Source organism: Molothrus aeneus, chromosome 10, assembly GCF_037042795.1.
Source record: "Molothrus aeneus isolate 106 chromosome 10, BPBGC_Maene_1.0, whole genome shotgun sequence".
Classification (NCBI taxonomy): domain Eukaryota; kingdom Metazoa; phylum Chordata; class Aves; order Passeriformes; family Icteridae; genus Molothrus; species Molothrus aeneus.
The window spans coordinates 20,927,909-20,948,086 of NC_089655.1; the positions used below are offsets into that span (position 1 = coordinate 20,927,909).

The window sequence follows — 20,178 nt, forward strand, 5'->3', positions numbered from 1 at the left end:
GCCTGCTCACTAAAGGGCAGCTCAGGCCTCAGCTTTGGATGGGATTTCTCACCCTGCCCTGCACCTCCTCACCTCTGGAGGAGGTCAGCAAAACCCTCCATGTGACCACACTACAAACCTGTCTGGGGAACTGAATTTTTCTCTCAAACACAGTGAAAAGAAGTGGGAGCTGTAACTGGATATTGCCACCGGGATGGTCAAACCACCAGTTCAGGGAAGCTGCTGGTGATTTCTCTCCCTGGCCCCAGGGGAGACCTCCCAGGGGCACAGGCTCTCCTGGTGCTTGGAAAGCACTTCAAGGCGTAGCAGAAACTGAAAACAGGTTCAGCTGAGGTTCTGTGGGCAACTCCCTGCAGAGAACCTTGAATCTAAACATTAAGCTTCTAGTAACAAAGAAAACGAAAACAAAACCAGTAATAATCTCACTGGAGGAAATCAGCATTGTATTTCTCATAGAGAGTGTTTTCCCCCTCAAAATGAGTGTTACACAACAGGTAGGATTTTCACCACTAATCTCTTTGACAGGAAAGTTTCAGCAGCCTGAAAAACACTCATTAAAAATTTATGGCAGAGGTCATGAGAAAGCCATTCATCGACTCTTTCCCTTCAAACTATCAACTTAAAAGAAGCCAGTGCCTGAAGATGAGCCAGATCCAACCTCCGCACTGACAAAAACACTCTGGATGGGCAGCTGAGCCCTCCTCATGGCCAGGGAAGGGTCATCCTCACCCTGGCACTGGCTCCCACCCCTCCTTGCACTGCCCTGGGCTTGTGGGCTCTCCACTGAGCCAGTCCTTGCTGCCAGCCCACTGGAGAACTTTGTGGTGTTTTGTGGGAATAATGAGCTGTATGGTTTTGATGAGCACCAGAGCTGATCCAAGGTAAGCAGCAAGACCATGGAGTCAGGAACAAGATGGGAAGGAGGCAGAAGTGGAGCTTTTTTCCTTTGAGAAGGGGTGAGCACACCTAACACCTCACTGCACCTCCCAGTCATCTCTCCCCATTTGTGCTTTGCCTGGAGAGATGGGTATCAGATCCTACCCAATTATCCTGCTCCTGCCACTGACACCAACGACACCAACAGAGGGGGGAAAGTTATTTTTGTGAAGCCATATCATCATCTCCTGGTGTTCTCCTTTCACAAGACTGCATCTGCATCATTAAGGTCCATTTTTTCAAATGAAGTCCTTGAGTCACACACCAGAACAATCTCTGTGCTGGGAATGGCTCTCTGCTGCCAATGTGATAGTTCTTCTTTAGGTGATTAAGGACCTAATTGTCCCAAATATGTTACTGGACAGGAGCCTCAGAAAAGACAAGGAGATAAAGTTCACTTGCCTCCACAAGTCATAAAAAAGGGCATATTATTTTAAGCCAAGGCAAGTCCCTTGGTAATTATTTTAATTAAGTCAGTCATGGAGGTATTTTTACAATCTAACTGTGCTGAAGAACTATTTTAGTGGCTGATTGCAGTCATCAATTATTTTTCAAGTGCCCTTTGGTGGTAATTCTTCCTAGTTATACAGAAATTACTTTTGCATTTATTCTTTTAATGTAAACATTCTGTTGCAATAGTTCCAATTTTTTCTTATCCCAAACCCCACCAATCTTTTACCATCTTAACCAGTATATACCCAAATTCCAGATTTATCAAGAAGATTAAAGAAGTTCAAAATCTTACCCAGTCAGGTAATATTGGGATGAAACATAGACCACAAGCTGTACTCCTGCATATCTATTTATGTCCATGCAGCTTTAAAAAGGGCCCAAACATCTTCCCCAGCCTTCTCCAAGGCAATCTCATGCACTGATTCTGCCAAAACAATTTTCTATCACTCATAATTAAAAAGTTTTGAAATTATTTTACTATTGCAAAATACTTGACAGGCAAGTCTGGATTACTTTAATATCTGGGCTTATATTTTAAACCCCCAGCACATACTTTTGATCTATTTCCAGTATTCCAGATCTATTTCTTCCTTCACCATAAAATCTGATTTTTTTTTCTCTTTTTCTTATTACATCTACAAATCTTTATAAAATGAAAATAGGTCACCTATATCAAGACAATGTCATCACATGGACATTTTCTTTGGCAGAAAAACTGGTTCAAGTGTTTCCTTCCATTCTTCTCTGCCCTTATGCATTTGTTGTGATTTTAGCTCTGTCCCTGTGGAGGTTTGCTGTTGCTGCTGTGAAAAAACTCCTAGAAAAGCCAGAATGAACACAAACCCTTTAAAAAGTGGGGGTGGGGGTTTTACCCTTCCTCTGTGACCTGTCTGCACAATGGCCCCCCTGATCACTGTCCTGGTCCAGCACAGCACAGGAAGGACAGGCCATGCTCTGCAAAGGACACCGTGGGACAAGTGGCTGCAGGAGGCTCTGGGGGGTTGAGGCTTGCCTGGATTTGGGGATTTGCAAAGCCTCAGACCCACTGCAGGAGCCTTGAGCTCACCCTTGGTGCCTCCTCTCCCTCTCTGCAAGGACCTGGTCGCGTCTTCTTTTCCCAGTTCAGAAACTGTGGCTCCACCAAGGAGAGTGCACAATTTGAGGGGCTTGTGTTACCAGCTGTAGAAAGATCCACCTGGAATCCTCCTCCAAAGTGAAAGGGATTCCTGAATCCTGTGCACTCTTCTCTGAGGAGACACCTGGAACAAAGAAGGATGATACTTTGATAAGTTTCAAAGCACCTCTGTGCAATCTCATTCCTTCCAAGTGTTGACATCTTTTATTTTCAGATGGCCTTTATTTGCATTGCCTGAATCCCCTTTCTGGTTAATGGATTACTTAAAAACTCTGTGACCAGAGCACCACCACCATTGTTACAGACAAATAAGAGTAATGACTGAACAAAGCTGGAAACAAGTTGGGAATGTTTTGCCTGCTAAGATATGAAAAAGTCTCCAGGGTTTGTTTGGTGGAGTACTCCTGGATTAAGTTACGTCTCAAGGCTAGCTAAAAATTAATGGGAAAAGACAAGTAGTTACCCAGAATAAGCAAATTGATTGCTGTGTAGCAATCACTAGCTCTTAAACCAGTGGGGTTTTTTTAAAAAAAAATGTTATCTACTTTAAGATTTTTTGCATTAGATATTTATTGTCAGGAGCTTTTTTCAACTTCCTTCCCAAGTAAATAAGGAAATCCTGCTTCAAAGAGCCCTAGGAAATGTTTGTTATATGAGTTTTATTCTCAGACACTCAAGTTCTTGTTTTGCCAATCAATGTTAGCTTAAGTTGAAAATCAGTGAGAAAAAGCAAAAAAATCTTGGTCCAAGAGTAAATATACTGCAGCTCGATGAAGTACACTGCAGTTTGCTTTTAGTTAAAGATTGTTATAGTTATAAATGTCTTTTTTCAGTTAAATATTACACAACTTTGGAGTAGGAATGATGAAACTGAAATGCATACAGACCCAGGAGACTGCTTTGCTTTCAATTCTTCCTTGAGCTCTTTCTGTTTACTGAGTTTCAGTGCTGTACAAGCACAAGAAAAGATCTTGCATCTGGCAAAATTCACCATCTGTTATCAGCTCCAGATCAATTCAGTCTCTGTTCTTGTGGCAAAGTGACCCAGAGATGTTTCAATGCTCTCTCTGGCAGTAGCTATGGGGAATTTCTGCTCCCTGCCCTATAAGCACCCATTTTCAGAACAGAAGGCAAATGCCTTCACAGTTAAGTGTCACTGAAAATACCAACTGGTCACCAAAGATGCAGATACACAAAACTCTAATATAATGCCTGGAACTGACATTTATACAATACCTTTATAACAAAAAGCTCATGGGATTTTTTATCACCACCTTGATGTGATTGGTATATTCACCACAGCCAAGGTTTCCTTGCAGCTTTGCTCCAACTGACTGATAACCCAGCAATCTCCACCAGTAATTCAAGTTCCTTCTGTCTTGCAGGGGTTCTATTGACTTGTGTTTCCCACTCACAAGCCTCTGGACAGTCCAGTCTAGTAGCCTAGATGAAGATGTGTGACAGCTGTGTGACTGATGTTTTGCTGAGAAGAAGCCTCAAAAAAAAGTAATTTCTCTTCATACACTGAGAACTGGCACCCTAAAGAGAAATATTTGTCTTCCATTTTCAGTGGAGTTTAAAAGCACTTACCTATGGTAAAGAAAATCAAATTTCATGCTTCAAGGCTTAAGTTGATTGCATAGCAAGGCTTTGCTGTGTGCCAGGGACAATTCTTCCTCTCTGAAATGATGTGGAGGCAGATGGATGTGTTATGGATCTCCTCCCAGTTCCCTCCAGAGCTCAGACTGCAATGAACCTATTTCAACATTATTACTTTGTTAGTGTAACACAGAAAAAGACTTAAGAGCATCCATAAACATTCCCTTTGCTCCCCTGGCCAGGGAGCATCATCTAGTGCTTCACACAAGACTGGTTGTGTAAATAGGGAACAGCCACAAGGCCAGGACCAGCTTTGGAATCTGCAGCTGAAAGGAGTTGCTGCTACTTCAGGGATCTCTGGGGAATACAGGAAAGCAGAGCCATGTATCCCTTACAGTGAGCACATATATCACTGCAATTATAAAGTTGCTACAATTATTCCAAAATTACATATTTAGAAACTTTTCTTCAACCAAAATCTTTCACTCTAAGCTAAACAGAAATGTTGAAATGTGAGACCTTTCTGTCAAACAGAAACTCTCTGTTGTGGCATTCCATATCATGGTTAAAGCAATGACACAGACATGATTTGTGTTAAAAAAAACTCCCACTGTGAGAAGGAATCTTGAGTCAGGGCATCTTAGTGAAACCAACTGTGTTCATTCAGTGAGTAACACGTGGGTGATTTCCTGGGATGTGCCATGTGACAATCCTGGTGCTTGAGAGCTAAAGTACTAGTGTTAGGACAAGGGGGAGTGGCATCAAACTCAAAGAGGAAGGAATTAGATGGGATATTGGGAAGAAATTCTTCCCTGTGAGGGTGGGGAGGCCCTGGCACAGGGTGCCCAGAGAAGCTGAGCCTGCCCCATCCCTGGAAGTGTCCAAGGCCAGGCTGGATGGGGCTTGGAGCCACCTGGGATAGTGGAAGTGTCCCTGCCCATGGCAGGGGTTGGAATGAGATGAGCTTTATGGTCCCTTCCAACCCAAACCATCCAGTGATTTTATGATAAAAAATCTCTCAAAGAGAGATTTCATAATGAGCACACAGAAAGGACAATGTACTTTTGGAAGTGCCCCTATAACTGACAAAAGTTAAGAACAAGTTTAAAATATATACAGTATATTAAGAGGCAAAGGGTATTTATTTTTATTAAAGTATTTTCTTAACCAAAATGGAGAAATCCAAAGTTAGATCTGGAGTACTGTTTCTACAGCACTTTTGGACATGATTGTGGCATGTCCATGCAAGATATTGCCTGTTATTTTAATCAAATCCACTGCTTGAGGCATTAAAAGAAAGATGTCAGGTCTGACTAATTTAATTCATAGGTGTGTTTTGGGCCAGCCAAACATTGCAGTTGTTTGTGTAACACAACAGGCCAAAAGAGTATTGGAGTGATAAATAGATCCTGATCCCATGGCAGTACAAATCACAATGAACTCATGGATCTTTTACAACTGACAGTAAAAGATGAGGTTGGAATCTGGCACAGGGACTACAAAAGAAGGAACAAACTACAGGAGCCAGATGTGATCTGTCCAGCACATGTGCAGGGCTCAGGAGCACACTGCAAGGTTAACCCTCTGCTGCCTGCTTGTCTGGGGGGGGTTTGGCAGGCTGAGGCTGTTCATGACCTGTGCTCTGAAGTGTGGCAGTGCCCCAGAGATGAACTGGGAGGCTGCAGAGGTGGGCAGGGACTTCCCCTTCCCTTCAGGAAGGACAGGAGACAGAAATTTTCCACTGTGCTCTCAGAGCCAAACAGTCAGCGGGAACTGATAGCTGAAGTAACAAAGCCCAAACCAAGAGCAGCATTCAGGTGTCTGCTGGGGAGAAGGAGGAACAGCTTCATTCCCCCTCTGCAGCTACAGCACTGTAATTACATGCTGTGGTGAAAAACACAGCCTCTTTTGCCACTTAGCAGAGAAATCCAAAGTCCAGAACTGCTACGTACCAGAAAGTCAGCTCTGCTTTGTCTGCCTTGGAAAACATCCTCTCTGAAAACATCTTCATCACCCCCATCCCTGCAGTCACTGAGGAATGAGAACTGAAGGACTTTTCCAAGTCACTCTTCCTTCATTTTTGCACATTTCCAGAGGCATTTTACATTCCTACCGGTCACACTGCTAGGGACACGTGTGGCAGGTCCCCTGCCAGGCATTTCCTTGACATGCCAAGTGACACATCCTAAGTCCACAGAACAGATTAAGGTTTATCTCTAATTAAATGGCTCACCAAGTAAGCTTTAACAGGATGAAGGAGCCAGGCAGTATCAGAGGTTTTGCTGGGGAGATGCCCTGGTCTAGCACTACACAAACACACGTGACTTGGTTCTGTTGAAAAGCATGATAACATCCTTCCTTCCCACTGGTGTCAATGCCCCAGCTTTACTGTGGCAAAATTTCATCAAAACACTGCTTTTCAACTCTTGGAACCTTTAAAACAAATTATTTTCAGTATAAATTTAAACTTATTAGAGACAAAAATTAATTTTGGAAGTGAGCATTGAAAGTAGAAATGATTTTCCAGTGCATTCAATGCTGGAAATGGTTGGAGTTTCACTTTTGGTATATCCTATGTCAATGTGGAAAAAAAACTGTTTGTCATTGTACAATGAAATTTCCAGATCTTAAATCTTCAGAAAGATAGTGAACTCTTAATTTTTTGAAGAGATGGATTTGATTGTGCTCTTCCCATTGCTCTTTTCAAATCATACTTCATTTATTTTGCCTTGCAAGACTGACACTAATTAAATAAGTATTAAATCAGAAATACCCATGGAGGATTTAAAATGATGGGTCAGGGGGACACAGACCATGCCTGATAGAGGGCACAAAATGAATATATGGGTCTTGAAAAAATCTTTCCTCAGTTGGTATGTTAACTGACAAAATAATTCTGTTAAAAAGAGAAAGCCATGAAGAGGCTGGAAAAACACAGAAGTCCTGATTGTGAACAAGAGCGCTCTGTAGTGCCCTGGCTCTCTTTCACTTTTGTTTCTATTCTTTTTGAAATGAAACTCCTTCAAATGAGATAGGACCTCCCTAAAAAACTAGAATGAATCGGTACAAAAACTCCCTTCAGCAGGCAGGGGTAGTCATCCAAGTCAGTTTGCCACTTTTGAACTGATTCTAGTTAGCTTGCCACTTTTAAAGTGATTCTAGTTAGTTTGCCACTTTTGAACTGGTTCTTCACTCACAACTCTCTCAGATGAAATTTCATTCTCGGGTATTAATGAACCCTGATAAAGCAGGAGAAGTCCAAAGTGTCACAATGACTTTCCTGAGAAGTCATAGGAGGGGACCATGAGCTCACTTTTGAAAGATGTTAATCTTCTCCATCTGACATGTGTGTTGGAATTACCCAGATCTGAACTGTTTTGGCACACAGTTTGAATGTCTCAAAGAGCCAGACAAATAAACTCTCTGCTGCCACGTTGAACGGGGATTGGGGAATTATTTTGCTACGTTATGATGGAATAAAAAACAATTTTCCTCTAAATCGTTGACTACAATGCAGTTACACTCTTTAAAGATGATCTCAATAATCAGGGAGGATTAAGAGATCTTTTAATTTTCCCCTGTAAATATACTGAGACCTCCACCTGCATCCTGGCATTCAGGTGTTGAACAGGAGCCAAAATTTCATCACATCCTGCAGCCAACGGCACAGAAATGACTGACTCAAATATCTGCACTTGGATTTGAAATCTCAGTTTTCCATGGCTGCACAGCCAGCAGATTTATTTTTTAAATCTGCTGATTTAAAAGTGTCAGCAGATAATGATGGATTTGCTTACAACCCAGCCTGTGTGAGGTGAAGGTATCAGAATCCCAGGGAAAGTTAATGGACACATCCTAAAGCATGGACATGCCTTTGGAAAACATCTATCTGGGCACAACAGTTTGGAGAAAAGCTTGCAAGAAGGAGCCTTAGAGGTTTGAAAACCAACCAAACAAACCCCATAGTACCATTAGATAAAGAAAGCTCAAAATGTACCTGATGTCCACGTACTGTGGCAATAATCATGTCATGACCAGGGTGTAGAAGCACTGGCAGCACTGGGATGGAGCTCCTGGCACCAGTTATTGGCTCACAAGCACCTTTCTGTGAGGTTCCAGCTGCACAGGAGAAGCTGCAGAGGATAGGACACAGGGCAGCTCAGGAAGAACATGGAGCTATTGGAGTGAATCCAGATGGTGCTCAGAGAGCTGGAGCACCTCTCCTGTGAAGAAAGACTGAGAAAATTTGGTTTGTTCAGCTAAAGAAGACTCCAGGGAGTCCTCAATGCAGCCTTTCAGTACTTGAAGGGGGGCTCATAAAAAACATGAGGACAGACTTTTTATCAGAACTTTCTTCGATAGAACAAGGGGTAATGGTTTTAAACTGAATGAGTGTTGATTCAGATTAGGTATTAGAAAGAAATGATTTCCAATAAAAATAGTTTTACACTTAGGGTGGTGAAAAACTGGCACAGGTTGCCCAGAGAAGCTGTGGATGCTCCATCCCGGGAAGTGTCCAAGGCCAGGCTGGACAGGGTTTGGAGCACCGTGGGACAGTGGAAGGTGTCCCTGCCCATGGCGAGGGGTTGGACGAGCTGAACTTTAAACCAATCTATGATTCTAAGACTCTATTACACACTTGAACTCAGGAAACTCCGTGCCTCTCTGCGCACATTACCGTAGCCTTAATGCCTTAAAAAAAACCATCTTCCACCGTTCTCAGGCGGCAAACTCTCAGAGAGTTTGCTCGGAGATGCTCCGGCAGTGCTGAGAACGGTGACCGGCCATCCTCGCAGCGATCCCTTCGCACTGCGGGGAGGCGGCACCCGGGAGGCCAGCCCGGGAATTCAGGGCGGGAAAGCAAGGAGAGCACGGAGAGGAGCCAAGAAGAGGAGGGCTGGAATAGAGAGGAGGGAGGGCACGGGGGGGAGCCAAGGAGGCGGAACAGAGCGGAGGAGGGCACGGCCGGGGAGGGTCCCTCAGGCTCCCTCCTGCCGCCCCGCCCGCTCCATGCCCCGGCGGGCGGATTGAGCGCGGGGCTGCATTCGCTGCGGGACAGCGGCCCTGAGCCCCCGCAGCCCCGGAGCCCCAGCCCGGCCCTGCCAGCCCCAGGATGCTGCCGGCGGGCGGCCCCAGCCCCGCGCAGACCTGCGGGGCCGTGCTGGTGGCCGCCGTGCTGCTGCAGTCCGTGTGCGTGGCCGTCACCTTCCTGTACTTCACCAGCGAGCTGCGACAGGTCTGTGCGGGGCTCGGCGGCGGGGGGAGCCCCGGGACAGGCCGGCTCGCTGGGCGGGGGGATCCCGCAGCACCCCCGGGCTAGGCCGGGCCGGGCCCCCGCGGACAAAGAGCTCCGCTCGCTGCTCCCCTTTGTCTGCAGCGCGGCCGGGCCGGGGGTGTGCGCGGGGAAAGAGCTCAGAGCCGGGGCACATACGGAGCGTCAGGCTCGAGAAAACAAAGTTCGGCGCTTTGGCAGGAAATGTGTTTCCCATTAGAGCGCGAATTCGCCGCCTCATCACTTTTGCGGTGCGGGAGGGCTGGGTGGGACAGGCGCTGTCTGTCAGCTGCACCGCCGAGGAGGACTGGGGAGAGCTCGAGTGCCCCATGGATGCTTCACGTAGGATAATACGTGGTTTCAAGACTGTGACTAATGATAAAGGAACTGCACCAGACGGCGAACACCGCTGCATTCGCCAGAATAACTTCTAAAGAATCCATTGTGTAGTCTAGATGCTTTGGTCTCCTTGCAGCCCCCCTTGAGGCCTGGCAGCTGCTGCTTAACTCTTCCCTCTTCTTGGGAAAGATACTTACACTCCAAGAAGGTTGAATTTAGCTGACAGTCCAGTGTGTGTGGTCCTGCTTTTCAAGGACCCTTGTTACTCAGGGTTTCCATGAGTGTCTTACCCCAAATTGACTGTCCTGCTGTGCCTGGATGTTGCTACTCCTGGCACACAGGTAAACCTACCTGCAGGTAAGTATTCTGTACATCTACAGCTTCAGAAAGTATTGCATAAATGTAAATTACTATTGTATATAAGCACTCAGTAATGCATAATTAATTACATTAATAATAATGTAGGTATGCATATTATGTTATATATGCATTTATTCTATATTAGATTAAATGGGTGAAGTCTTCTGAGATGTCAGAATTCTCTGTGAGGCAAAGGAGGGAATGCTCATACTTTCAAAATGTATAAAACAGATTTTCCTGCTGAATTTATAGCTGTGGCTGTCCAATGGAGGAGTCACAGAAATGTGCTCGTTTTGTGAAATCAGGTTACATGATTGCTAATGAAGAAAAATATATAAAGGCATCCTCCTTTCCTCATGCACACAGTACAGAATCCCTTGCTAACAAATATGCCAATCTTAAGTAATTAGTAACCACACTTATCTTTTCCTTCCTTCTATTCAAACATGTACACCTGGGACACAACCACATCCCAGGGACTTGCCTAAAATACAACTCACACTTCCTGAAGAATAACAAACCTGCATTTGTTGTGAAGGAATAAACCAAAGATGTGCTGGACTGCAAAAAAGGTTGCTGGCTCTGGAGAGGGTACCTTAAACACAAATTCCTGCATTTGCTATTTGGTGCACAATAAACAGGAAAAAACTCTTCTAGGCACAGCCTGCTACTCCACATCCACATGGGGCATGTGGAATAAATCTCTGTAGAGAAACTGTGATTTTTATCTGCACATTTTTCTTCCCTCTTTTTTGTTCACAATACCTGCATTTCTGCATCTTCACCAAATCACTGTGGCTGCACAGACTGCAGGTATTTCTATCTTTACAAAAAGCATGCTGGTAAGTAGCAGGGTTTGTCCACTACAGCTGTAGTAACCTGATTAGGACTAGGAGTATGACATTTGTGTAACTGTTTTGCTTTAAGAGGAAGTACTAAGACAATAAAGTTCTTATGCTTCAGGATACAGGGCTGCAAGGAAAACAACCTCAGGCTTCCTCCTATTTCAAGTCCAGTAACCACTCCTAACATAGGAGAGAGGCTCTACAATAACTTCCTGCAGGAGTTGTGTCGTCAAAGGGTTCAGTGCTGCAGGTGAACCTCATTTGAGTAAATCTTACAACCCAGCCTCTTGGTTCCATCATGTGCTGCTGCAAGGTTGCATTCCCTGAGGTTTCAAGCTGCACACAAAGTAAGGTTCCAGTGCCAGGAGAGTGAAGCTGTTTTGGGGAAAAGTGAGCAGGTGAGGTGGAGGCAGAGGCACAGGGCTGTTTGCTCCCAGATGGGAGGGCAGAGCTGGGAGCTGAGCTGTGACAAGTCTGCAAGAGAATAAACAGTAACCTCACAACTTGCCTATGTCTGGCTTTTTATCTTAAACTCGTCAAACTACTTTTTTATAGAAGCTTATTGTGTAGTTAAATGGGTCAGAGCCAGTAGTTTTACCTTAATGAGCACATAGTATTAATCACTTGGAGTTCTTGAAACCTGATTTAGAAATACCACTGCACTCCTTGGCAAGGACACAGAAATCCTCACAAACACACTTTTCCTTCTGCTGCCTCCATAATACATCATTTCAAGTACTAGCTGAAGCTCAGTGGAATCTGCTGCTGCACACTGAAGGTGGGACTTGAAGGGGGTGAAATCTCCTGCCCCTGTAGCAGGAAATCTCTTCCTAAACGCCTTTGTTTTCTAACAGCCAGGAAAAGCCTGGAGAGTGAAGGAGAAAATTTGCCTGTTGCTTTCAATGCCCCAGTCTCAAGGACAGCTAAAAACTGGTGCTTGTAGGAAAAAATGGATCTGTTTAGCAAAGCAAACCAAGCTTCTTTAACACAACAAAAGAGCGAAATTTAAATGCTACTGCCAGGATTCCATCTGAATGCTCTGCACGTTTCTTGCTGTTCTCTCTAAGTGCCTGTAGTGCTTTGCTGGCTGCTCAAGGCAGACCAGTGTGTAGCAGGAGCCCAGTTCAAAGCAAACAAGGGCTGCTCTCGGGTCCTGTGCTCCCACGTTAACCAACAGCGCCAGCTGGAGTCGCATCCACAGGGAGCTTGGAGAGAGATTTCCACCAGGAAAAACCTCCCAGTCAAGATTCCCTTGGAGCCAAAAGGAGTTTTGCCAATCTCTTCAATCCTCGCAGAAAACAAAAATGTTTTCTCCGTGACTAGAGGATACAGATAGATATTTGATATTTTCATGTCAAAAGCATCCAGCATTATAATTTTATTTGGACTCAAATGTCATTCCTGTTGTCTGGATCATCAGGATAAATGGTGTAACCACATTTAGGAGAGAACCTAAACTAGATATAGGGAGGATATGGTACATACATATATAACATCAAAGGTCTGGATTATAAATGCAATTGGCAGAAAATACAGCATAGAAATACTTTTAAGTTCTAGTATTTGATTTCATCCTCAATAATCTGTTTAAAAAACAATAATCTGTCTAAAGAAATGTTTCTAATGCAGAACTAGAGAATCTAAAGAGTTTCCAACATCAGGGATTTGGGTGTTGAATTTCCACAAAACCTATTAAGTTGAATACTGGATACTGCATTTATGTCCATGCAGATAATGCAAACATATTTTTGCATGTGAGGTATGCCCTCCTATTTAAATATGTCAGATCAGGATGAATTAAATCCTCATGTTGTTCATATAGCCCTACTTGCACCATACTTCAGAGAAAAGTGTGTTTCTTAGCAGTTAGTGCATATAGTGACATACCAGAGCTGCAAACACCTGGATGAACAATCCTGGCTTTCCCCTGTGCTGCAGCTGCAGGACTCGTACTCCAGGAGCGGCATCGCCTGCCTCACCGGGGAGGAGATCGGGAACTCCATCCAAAACCTGGAGCTCATGGAGGCTGAAGACAGAGAGGCTGATCCCTGCTGGCAAGTCAAGTGGCACCTGGGGAAGTTAATTAAAAAGGTATTTCGGAGCAGTGTGCTTGGTGGTGTTACAGCTGAAGGAATCCTAATAGCAGAATAAAGGAGGCTCAGATTGTTTTAGTGCAAAGCAGTTGTCAGGCCACAGCTCCAGCTGCAGTGCTTGCACTGAAGCGAAGGGAAAAACAATCCATAAAAGTGGTTTCACTGCATTCAGGAAATACTAAAGCAAAGACTATCAGCTTTTACTAAGCAAAGTCCAGTGATGGGTTGGCTTATCTGAAATACCTCAGGGTAAAGGGTTTCTGCCTGACCATACAGGTCATGGTGCTATCAGAGCTGTCACTGCCTCTTTGAAAATACAGGGAGGCTGGGGAGAGCAAATGAGGTTAAATGTAACACAGGGAGAGGTACAAAGGTGCCTAAGGAGTGGTCCAGTCACAAGCTGTGTGATGCAGTGATGGAGGAAAGAGCAAGTGGGCACATAGCATCAGGCACAGCACCTTCCCAAAGAGCACCTCCTGCATGGTGCACACCATACACATCATTTTGGCTACAGAGGACAAAGTCAGTCTGGCTGAAAAATCACAGGGGCTAAAATCCTCTGGAATGGCTTTCAAAATCCCATCTCCAGCACATAAACAAGCTCATCCACAGAAATTATCTCCTGCTGAAATTTCCTGGCAAAAACAGATCTTGCAGTCCTAACCAGATTCTCTCTTTGTATTCAGAGATCTCAGCTCCTTTAGTGGAAGCTCTGCCAGTGAAGTCCCTGAACTCCTGAACAGAGAAAGCATTGTTTTAGTTGGTGGATGTTTACACATCTGATATACCTACTAGCTCCCTGATTGCTTAGAAAAAAGTAGGCTGGGTGCCAGAAATAAGTTACAATTATGATAATACTACTATTACTGTTAGGATAGATGGGTAAATAGAAATGTAGCAGGACAAAAGCCATCAATAATTGGCAATACAGGCTTTATTAGCCACCCAGGTAAGGCATCACCACACTTGCTGCTGCTGCACCACTGTCCATACCAAACTGGTTTGTTTCAGCAGTCAGCAAACAGTTATGAAGAAGGGGAATGCACAAAGTAAAATATGCTGGATTAAGATCTTAGATAGGTAGAGGTATAAAAATAAATTCAATTTAATTTTTGAGATCTAAGACCATATAGTTCACAGTGCCAAGTATTCTGCAAATGGAAGCTGGTGCTTGGACACTTCTCTTATTTGAGAGAAGCATGAAATTCAGATTTTTCAATAGACTTATGCCTGAGCTCTTGAAGATGTTTTCCTATGCCTTTCATCACCTATTACAACAAATTAATAGGTGCTTTTCCCCCTATTTTCTTGTTGATCAAATTCAGAACCCCCTTTATTCATGAGTAAAAAAAAGTGTGTCTTTTTCCTCCCCCTGTCAGCCTCAGCTGACAGGCTAATTCATTTTTACTGTGTTTGTTGGCAGATGATGTCAAGAAGCTACGAGGAAAACATATCTGCAATCAATGGTATTGTAATAATTTTATTATCTGTGGTAAAAAGGAGCTGCTAGGGGCACTTGATGTGTAATGACTTGATTTTTTAAAAGTGCAGAAAACTGGCATCAAATCCTTGTATGATTTAAGATCTTGTATTGGCATCAAGTCATCAAAAAACAATTACTTATTACTAGAAGGTAAATTTTTTCAGGAGCCAGAATTACTGTCAAGTGGTTAGAGCAAGGTAAGCAAGGTGGATGCAGAGGACTCAGCCTCTGGATCTCAGTCCCATGTGTATGGGGGATGTTTAAAAAGTCCTCCCAGTACCCCAGCTCCTGGAACATGCAGCACAGAGCTGCAGAGATCAGTTAAGGAATAGCTCTGCTGAAACTCACACTAAAGATGCTGAATGAAAGCATTACAACCTCTAAGTGGAAATTCACGGGGTGATTAGGAATATATATATATATATATATATATATATATATATATATATATATATATATATATATATATATAAAATTGAGTACTATAGGTTATTTTGTCTGTTGGTAACTTGAAGGCAGAGGGAGGAGAAAAAGAATAAAGAGTCACATAAAGACATTTCATGAGCAAGCGTGAAAGTAGAATTTGAGCCTTATTAACCAACAATCAGCCATCACTCTATGCTTCAGTCAATTAAAAAGTGACATAGCTATTCCTTAAAATCAAGTCAGGTGGAACAGGTGTGCTTTCTGAAGTCCATGCTTCTGATATGGGGGTTTCTTTTTCCCTTTAGTTGAGAGGACTCTGACCCTGCCGCACACGGAGGGGCAGCAGCCGCGCGGTCCCATCCGCCGGATCGCGGCGCACCTGACGGGCAGCAGCAGCAGGAGGAGCTCCCTGTCCTCACGCAGTAAGGAGAAGCCTTTAACCACAGTTAAAGACCACAGAATTAATTAAACTACTCTCCCATTGCTAGCCTCAAAACACCTTTTAATACTTGCATTGGGTTAGTAGTAGGAAACAAATCGTCTTGTCCCAAACATTGGGTTTTTTCGGCTAATTCCCACCAAACAGAGAGAAAGCCCATTTCCTCTGGGTACCTCCCTAGCTCTTCTTTTGGAGCCCTCATTAGGGGGAAAAAGAACTTTAGATGTCCTTCCTAGTGTTATTTAGATGTCCTTCCTAGTGTTAGGTTTACCTCTTTTCTTTCATTTCCTTCTGTTGGTTGTGTGAGTCCCAGCTGCTATGGTGACAGACCTATTAGAAATGTGAGACAGACAGCAGAGACTTGACATTCAGGCCGTGTTAATGAAGGGCTTGCTCGGCTTTCTGCAGCTTCAGAGGGTATCAGACACTAATGGATATTTTACCTTTGTTACTAAGTAAAAACATAATTTCCTCCCCCCTTATTTGGGAGCACAAATACTAAAAATAAAGGCAGTTCGTGTTAATTCCCACATAAAGCCTGCTTATGGACCATCAGATTGTTGTGAGAATGGACCCAATGAACTGCTGGGAAGAGCAGGTTTCCTGACTTTGTTATTAAAAACCAGGCTCCTCAGCTAGCAGGCACTTGTCTTCACTACCCGTTTTTTAAGGTAACATTTCTCTCTCTCTTTTTTTTTTTCAAGTAAATTCCTTGCCCAGAAGAGGAATTGGACACAAAATAAACAACTGGGAATCATCAAGAAAAGGCCACTCCTTCCTTTACAACGTGGAGCTGAGAAATGGCGAGTTAGTGATACCCCAGACGGGCTTTTACTACATCTACTCACAAATCTACTTCCGCTTCCGCGAAAACGAGAACGAGGACCCAGAACTGTTGGGACAAATCAGAAACCCCAAACAGCTCGTCCAGTATGTTTACAAACTGACTAACTACCCTGAGCCCATTTTGCTCATGAAGAGTGCAAGGACAAGTTGCTGGTCTAAAAAGGCAGAATATGGACTTTATTCCATCTATCAAGGTGGTGTGTTCCAGCTGAAGAGAGAGGACAGGATATTTGTCTCTGTCAGCAACAGTGACATAGTTGACATGGACAAAGAAGCAAGTTTTTTTGGAGCCTTTATGATCAGTTAGAACATGAAAATCATGATCCCAAACGGCCCAGTGTTTTCCAGTCAGGAACAGCTTAAATTCCTATAAAATGGGATCACAAGCAAAAGCTGTCTCAATACCAAAAAGAACAGACTGCCCTTTCTCAGCTCACTCACTGCATGCCAAGTTCTGTCCCAGCAGCCAGGAAGAGCAGCAGCAGCTGGCTGTGGCAATGCTCTGTGCAGGCACAGGCAGCCTGGCTGGGAATGTGTGAGGGATTCACAGCCCTCAGGTGATTCCTTGGCCAGAACCCCAGGCAGGTAAGGGCTCACCAGCAGCAGAGATGCTCCAGGCTGGCTCAGCTGTGGCACCAGGGATGGTGGATGCTCCAGGTCTGGTTCCTCAAGGCTGAGACTGGATCTCAGATTCTATTTGTGCTCTCTATTGGGACCCTGTCTTCCTGAATATATCAGGAACCTTTGTACATACTGTACCCAAGTGCCTGTGGAATTTCTCCTGAAGTTTTTTGAACAGGAGTTTTGCAGAAGCTGCACATCTTCATCTCATCTAACAAAGCACTTAAGCACCTAATTAATTTTAAGCACACAAACAGTCTGACTACACCAGGGTATCCACATGCTTGAAATTAAGTATGTGCTTAAGCATTCTCCAGGATCATGTCTTGAGTAAACACGTTTGTCTTGTGCAGGATATTGTACATAAGAACAGCTGCTGGAATGGCACTGAAGAGCTTTTGAAATCAATCTGTGTTTTGATCAACATTTTGTAACAGTGCCTATTTACTTAATTACTCTGCTCCAGACATCTCACCAGGCTCCCAATAAGTTCAGTAATGCAGTTGCTGTTACAGTTGTTGACAGCAAAACTGGATCCAGAAAAAAAAAAAGGTGGGTTTCCGTAAATACTGAATTCTGTGAGAAATTTGCAGCAATTTAGGCATGACAAGATTCTTCCATGTTTATTTGTACTGGTGTGTATTTGGTAGGATGTAATGTAGAATAACACACCCCAGTGACTAACATTTTGAGGAAAACAGGCACAACTATCTGTTCTTACAAATATGCTGCTTATTTAGATAATGCTGTAATTATTTGATTTTATTCTTTAGGAATGATCGGGAAATTCTCACAATGTTTTTTATAAAATACATTTTTTAAAAAAATGAACAGTATATTTTTTAACTCTATGAAAATGACTATTTTGTATTAAAAGGATTGGAAAGTTTAGACTGTATGGGCTCAATGCACAGCAAAAGTCAGGTAGTGTAAATTAGCACATCTGTAGCATTGTCAGTGGAAGAATAGCAAATTGCACCATGAACGCTTTTTGCCCAGATTTGCAGGAAACAGTGGGAAAGGTGGAAAAATAAAATTGGAGGGAAAGGAATACAGTTCTGCAAATGTTACTTGTGATGGCAGGATAAGGTCTGGCTGTCTATTTTTTTGAATACACTGGGGTTGCCGTGGGAACCCTCCCATTCACCTGCATGCTGCAATTAAACCACAGCAGCCCCTGCACATGGGCCTCACCAGTAAACAGGCATGGTTCATCCTCCTGCCCATCAACAGCAGGGGATTAACAGACACAGCCCCTGCCTTTTTCTGGCCATTCAGACAAGCAGGGACCTTGGCTCACTTAAATACCATGTTGGAGCAGCAAGAGAAGAATTTCAGGAGTACCCTTCTTTTGGCAGGTTAGAGCCAAGAAACACACCAGAGTGAGCTGAAAATAATGAGGTTTAACTTCTGCCTGCTGTTTAACAGTGTCACACGTGCTGTGTTCAGTGGCAATCAAATTTGTGAAATTCTTCACCATTTACTGGAACACTTTGGTTTTCCTCCTTCTCAAATCATCTGTTTTGACAGAGAGCAGAAAACATTTCTACAGTTTTCTCTCTGATTTCAGTATTTAATTCAGAAATTTTCTCCCAGCTAGGAAGGCTGGAGAACAGAGCCATTCCCTACATACCTGGATGTCTGTTACCTTGGAGAAATGACTTTTGTAGGTTCTCCTTGCAGATGGACTGGGCTTGGTGATTGCAGCACAGGACTGACCCCTGCTATCAGATTTGATCACTGCATGCAGAGCACATTGCAACAGGAATCACACCAAACAGTAATTTTCTGAGTGATCTGAAGGTGTGTTTGCCAGATGTTACCTTGGGGGAAGATTATCAAGGGATATCAGACAGGACACCTTTAAAGAAGAATGGAAAAATATAGCAAGTTCTGTTTGTGCTGTGTCCTGACTCACACTTTTCATCTCACTTTATGCTGAATGACATATGTAGCAAATTTTTATAGATTGCATTAATATGTGAATATTGTAAATTTTTCTACATTACTTTTATATAAAACATTTTTACTAAGTAGTTATTTAGTCTCACAGTGATTATTGGTGTCATCCTATGGCTTCCATGACAGCCCTGTCTTAGATCATTTCCCTGACATTGATTGGTATCAGATATGATCCACTAAATGCCAGAGATGGTTGCAATGCAAAGGACAAAATGCAAACCATAGAGCAATGCCATATTGTGCAATTCCACATAACTGGCTCCCAGATCCCAGCTGGTGGGCAGCACCTGGAAACAGTAAGCTGAAGAAATCTCTGAAAATGATCTTGTGACCAGAGGACAAAATTCTGAGTGTTTCACTTGAGGTACTTCTCATGTTTCTGGGCTTTAGCAATTATTTAAGCACTGGGAATTCTTATTTAGTAGCCAAACATGTGATCCTTACCCATTACCAAACTACAGTAGAAGGTGTTTGTTCAGCCTGGAGAGGAGAAGGCTCTGGGAGACCTTACAGCATCTTCCAGAGGCTCCAAGAGAGCTGGAAAGGGACTTCTCACCAGGGCACAGAATGACAGGGCAAAGGGGAATGGCTTCCCACTGCCAGAGGGGAGGATAGATGGGATATTGGGAAGGAATTGCTCCCTGTGAGGGTGGGGGGGCCCTGGCACAGGGTGCCCAGAGCAGCTGTGGAGCCCCTGGATCCCTGGGAGTGTCCAAGGCCAGGCTGGATGGACAGCTGGGATGGTGGAAGGTGGAATCACTGCACCAAGGGGTCGTGTTCTCTCTGGAGCTGGGAGTGAGGCTGAGGAAGAGGGACACAGTGCCCAGGTGGGATCCAGTGAGCTGGGTCTGCACCTCAGAATTGGTGACTGCAGAGCTTTGCTGATTAATTAACTAGCAGTGTTTTGAAGTCTGCTTGCAGATATTACTGCTATATAAACATCTGCAAAGTAATTTGAGCTCGTTCTGTGTTTGACTTTATCAAGCTGGATTAGTGCTATTCCAGATGCACTCCTCAGTTACGAGAGTTGCTAAACCATAACCTTTGAAAGCATACACCAGGTGCTACCTCCTGCTCTAAAACACATTTATAACAGCAGTCAAAACACCTTCTGTCCCTGGATATAATACAAAAAACCTGAATTTGCTTTTCTCTGAGTTTTGGAGGTGCATCATTTTAAAATTAATCTCTACCTTACAGTCTGTTTTCCAGTTTCTTTTTCTCTCCACAATAAACACATAATGATTGTAGGTTCAAAGCCTTCAGATATTTCCATGACAACAAAGACTGATATAAACAAGAATTAGAACTTTACTGACAAGAAGAAAATTGAAAGAATGGAACATCGGAGAGAAATCACAAAGCTCCA

At 43.6% G+C, this 20,178-nt stretch overlaps 1 protein-coding gene across 1 annotated transcript; it reads left to right on the forward strand.

Moving 5' to 3' along the window:
* The first annotated feature begins 9,187 nt into the window (after window positions 1–9,187).
* On the forward strand, window positions 9,188–18,883 carry TNFSF10 (TNF superfamily member 10). The gene is made up of 5 exons (XM_066556427.1): window positions 9,188–9,359; window positions 12,878–13,030; window positions 14,456–14,498; window positions 15,247–15,363; window positions 16,085–18,883. The coding sequence occupies exons 1-5, from the start codon at window positions 9,237–9,239 to the stop codon at window positions 16,531–16,533; spliced, it is 885 nt and encodes a 294-aa protein (XP_066412524.1). The 5' UTR covers window positions 9,188–9,236; the 3' UTR covers window positions 16,534–18,883.
* The last annotated feature ends 1,295 nt before the right edge of the window (window positions 18,884–20,178 follow it).

Bases quoted from the DNA above. Each gene is read 5' to 3' on its own strand.
- TNFSF10 (XM_066556427.1), top strand. From the start codon at position 9,237: ATGCTGCCGGCGGGCGGCCCCAGCCCCGCGCAGACCTGCGGGGCCGTG. The intron at 9,360-12,877 runs GTCTGTGCGGGG...CCTGTGCTGCAG, and splicing joins TCACCAGCGAGCTGCGACAG to CTGCAGGACTCGTACTCCAG. The intron at 15,364-16,084 runs GTAAGGAGAAGC...TTTTTTTTCAAG, and splicing joins GAGCTCCCTGTCCTCACGCA to TAAATTCCTTGCCCAGAAGA.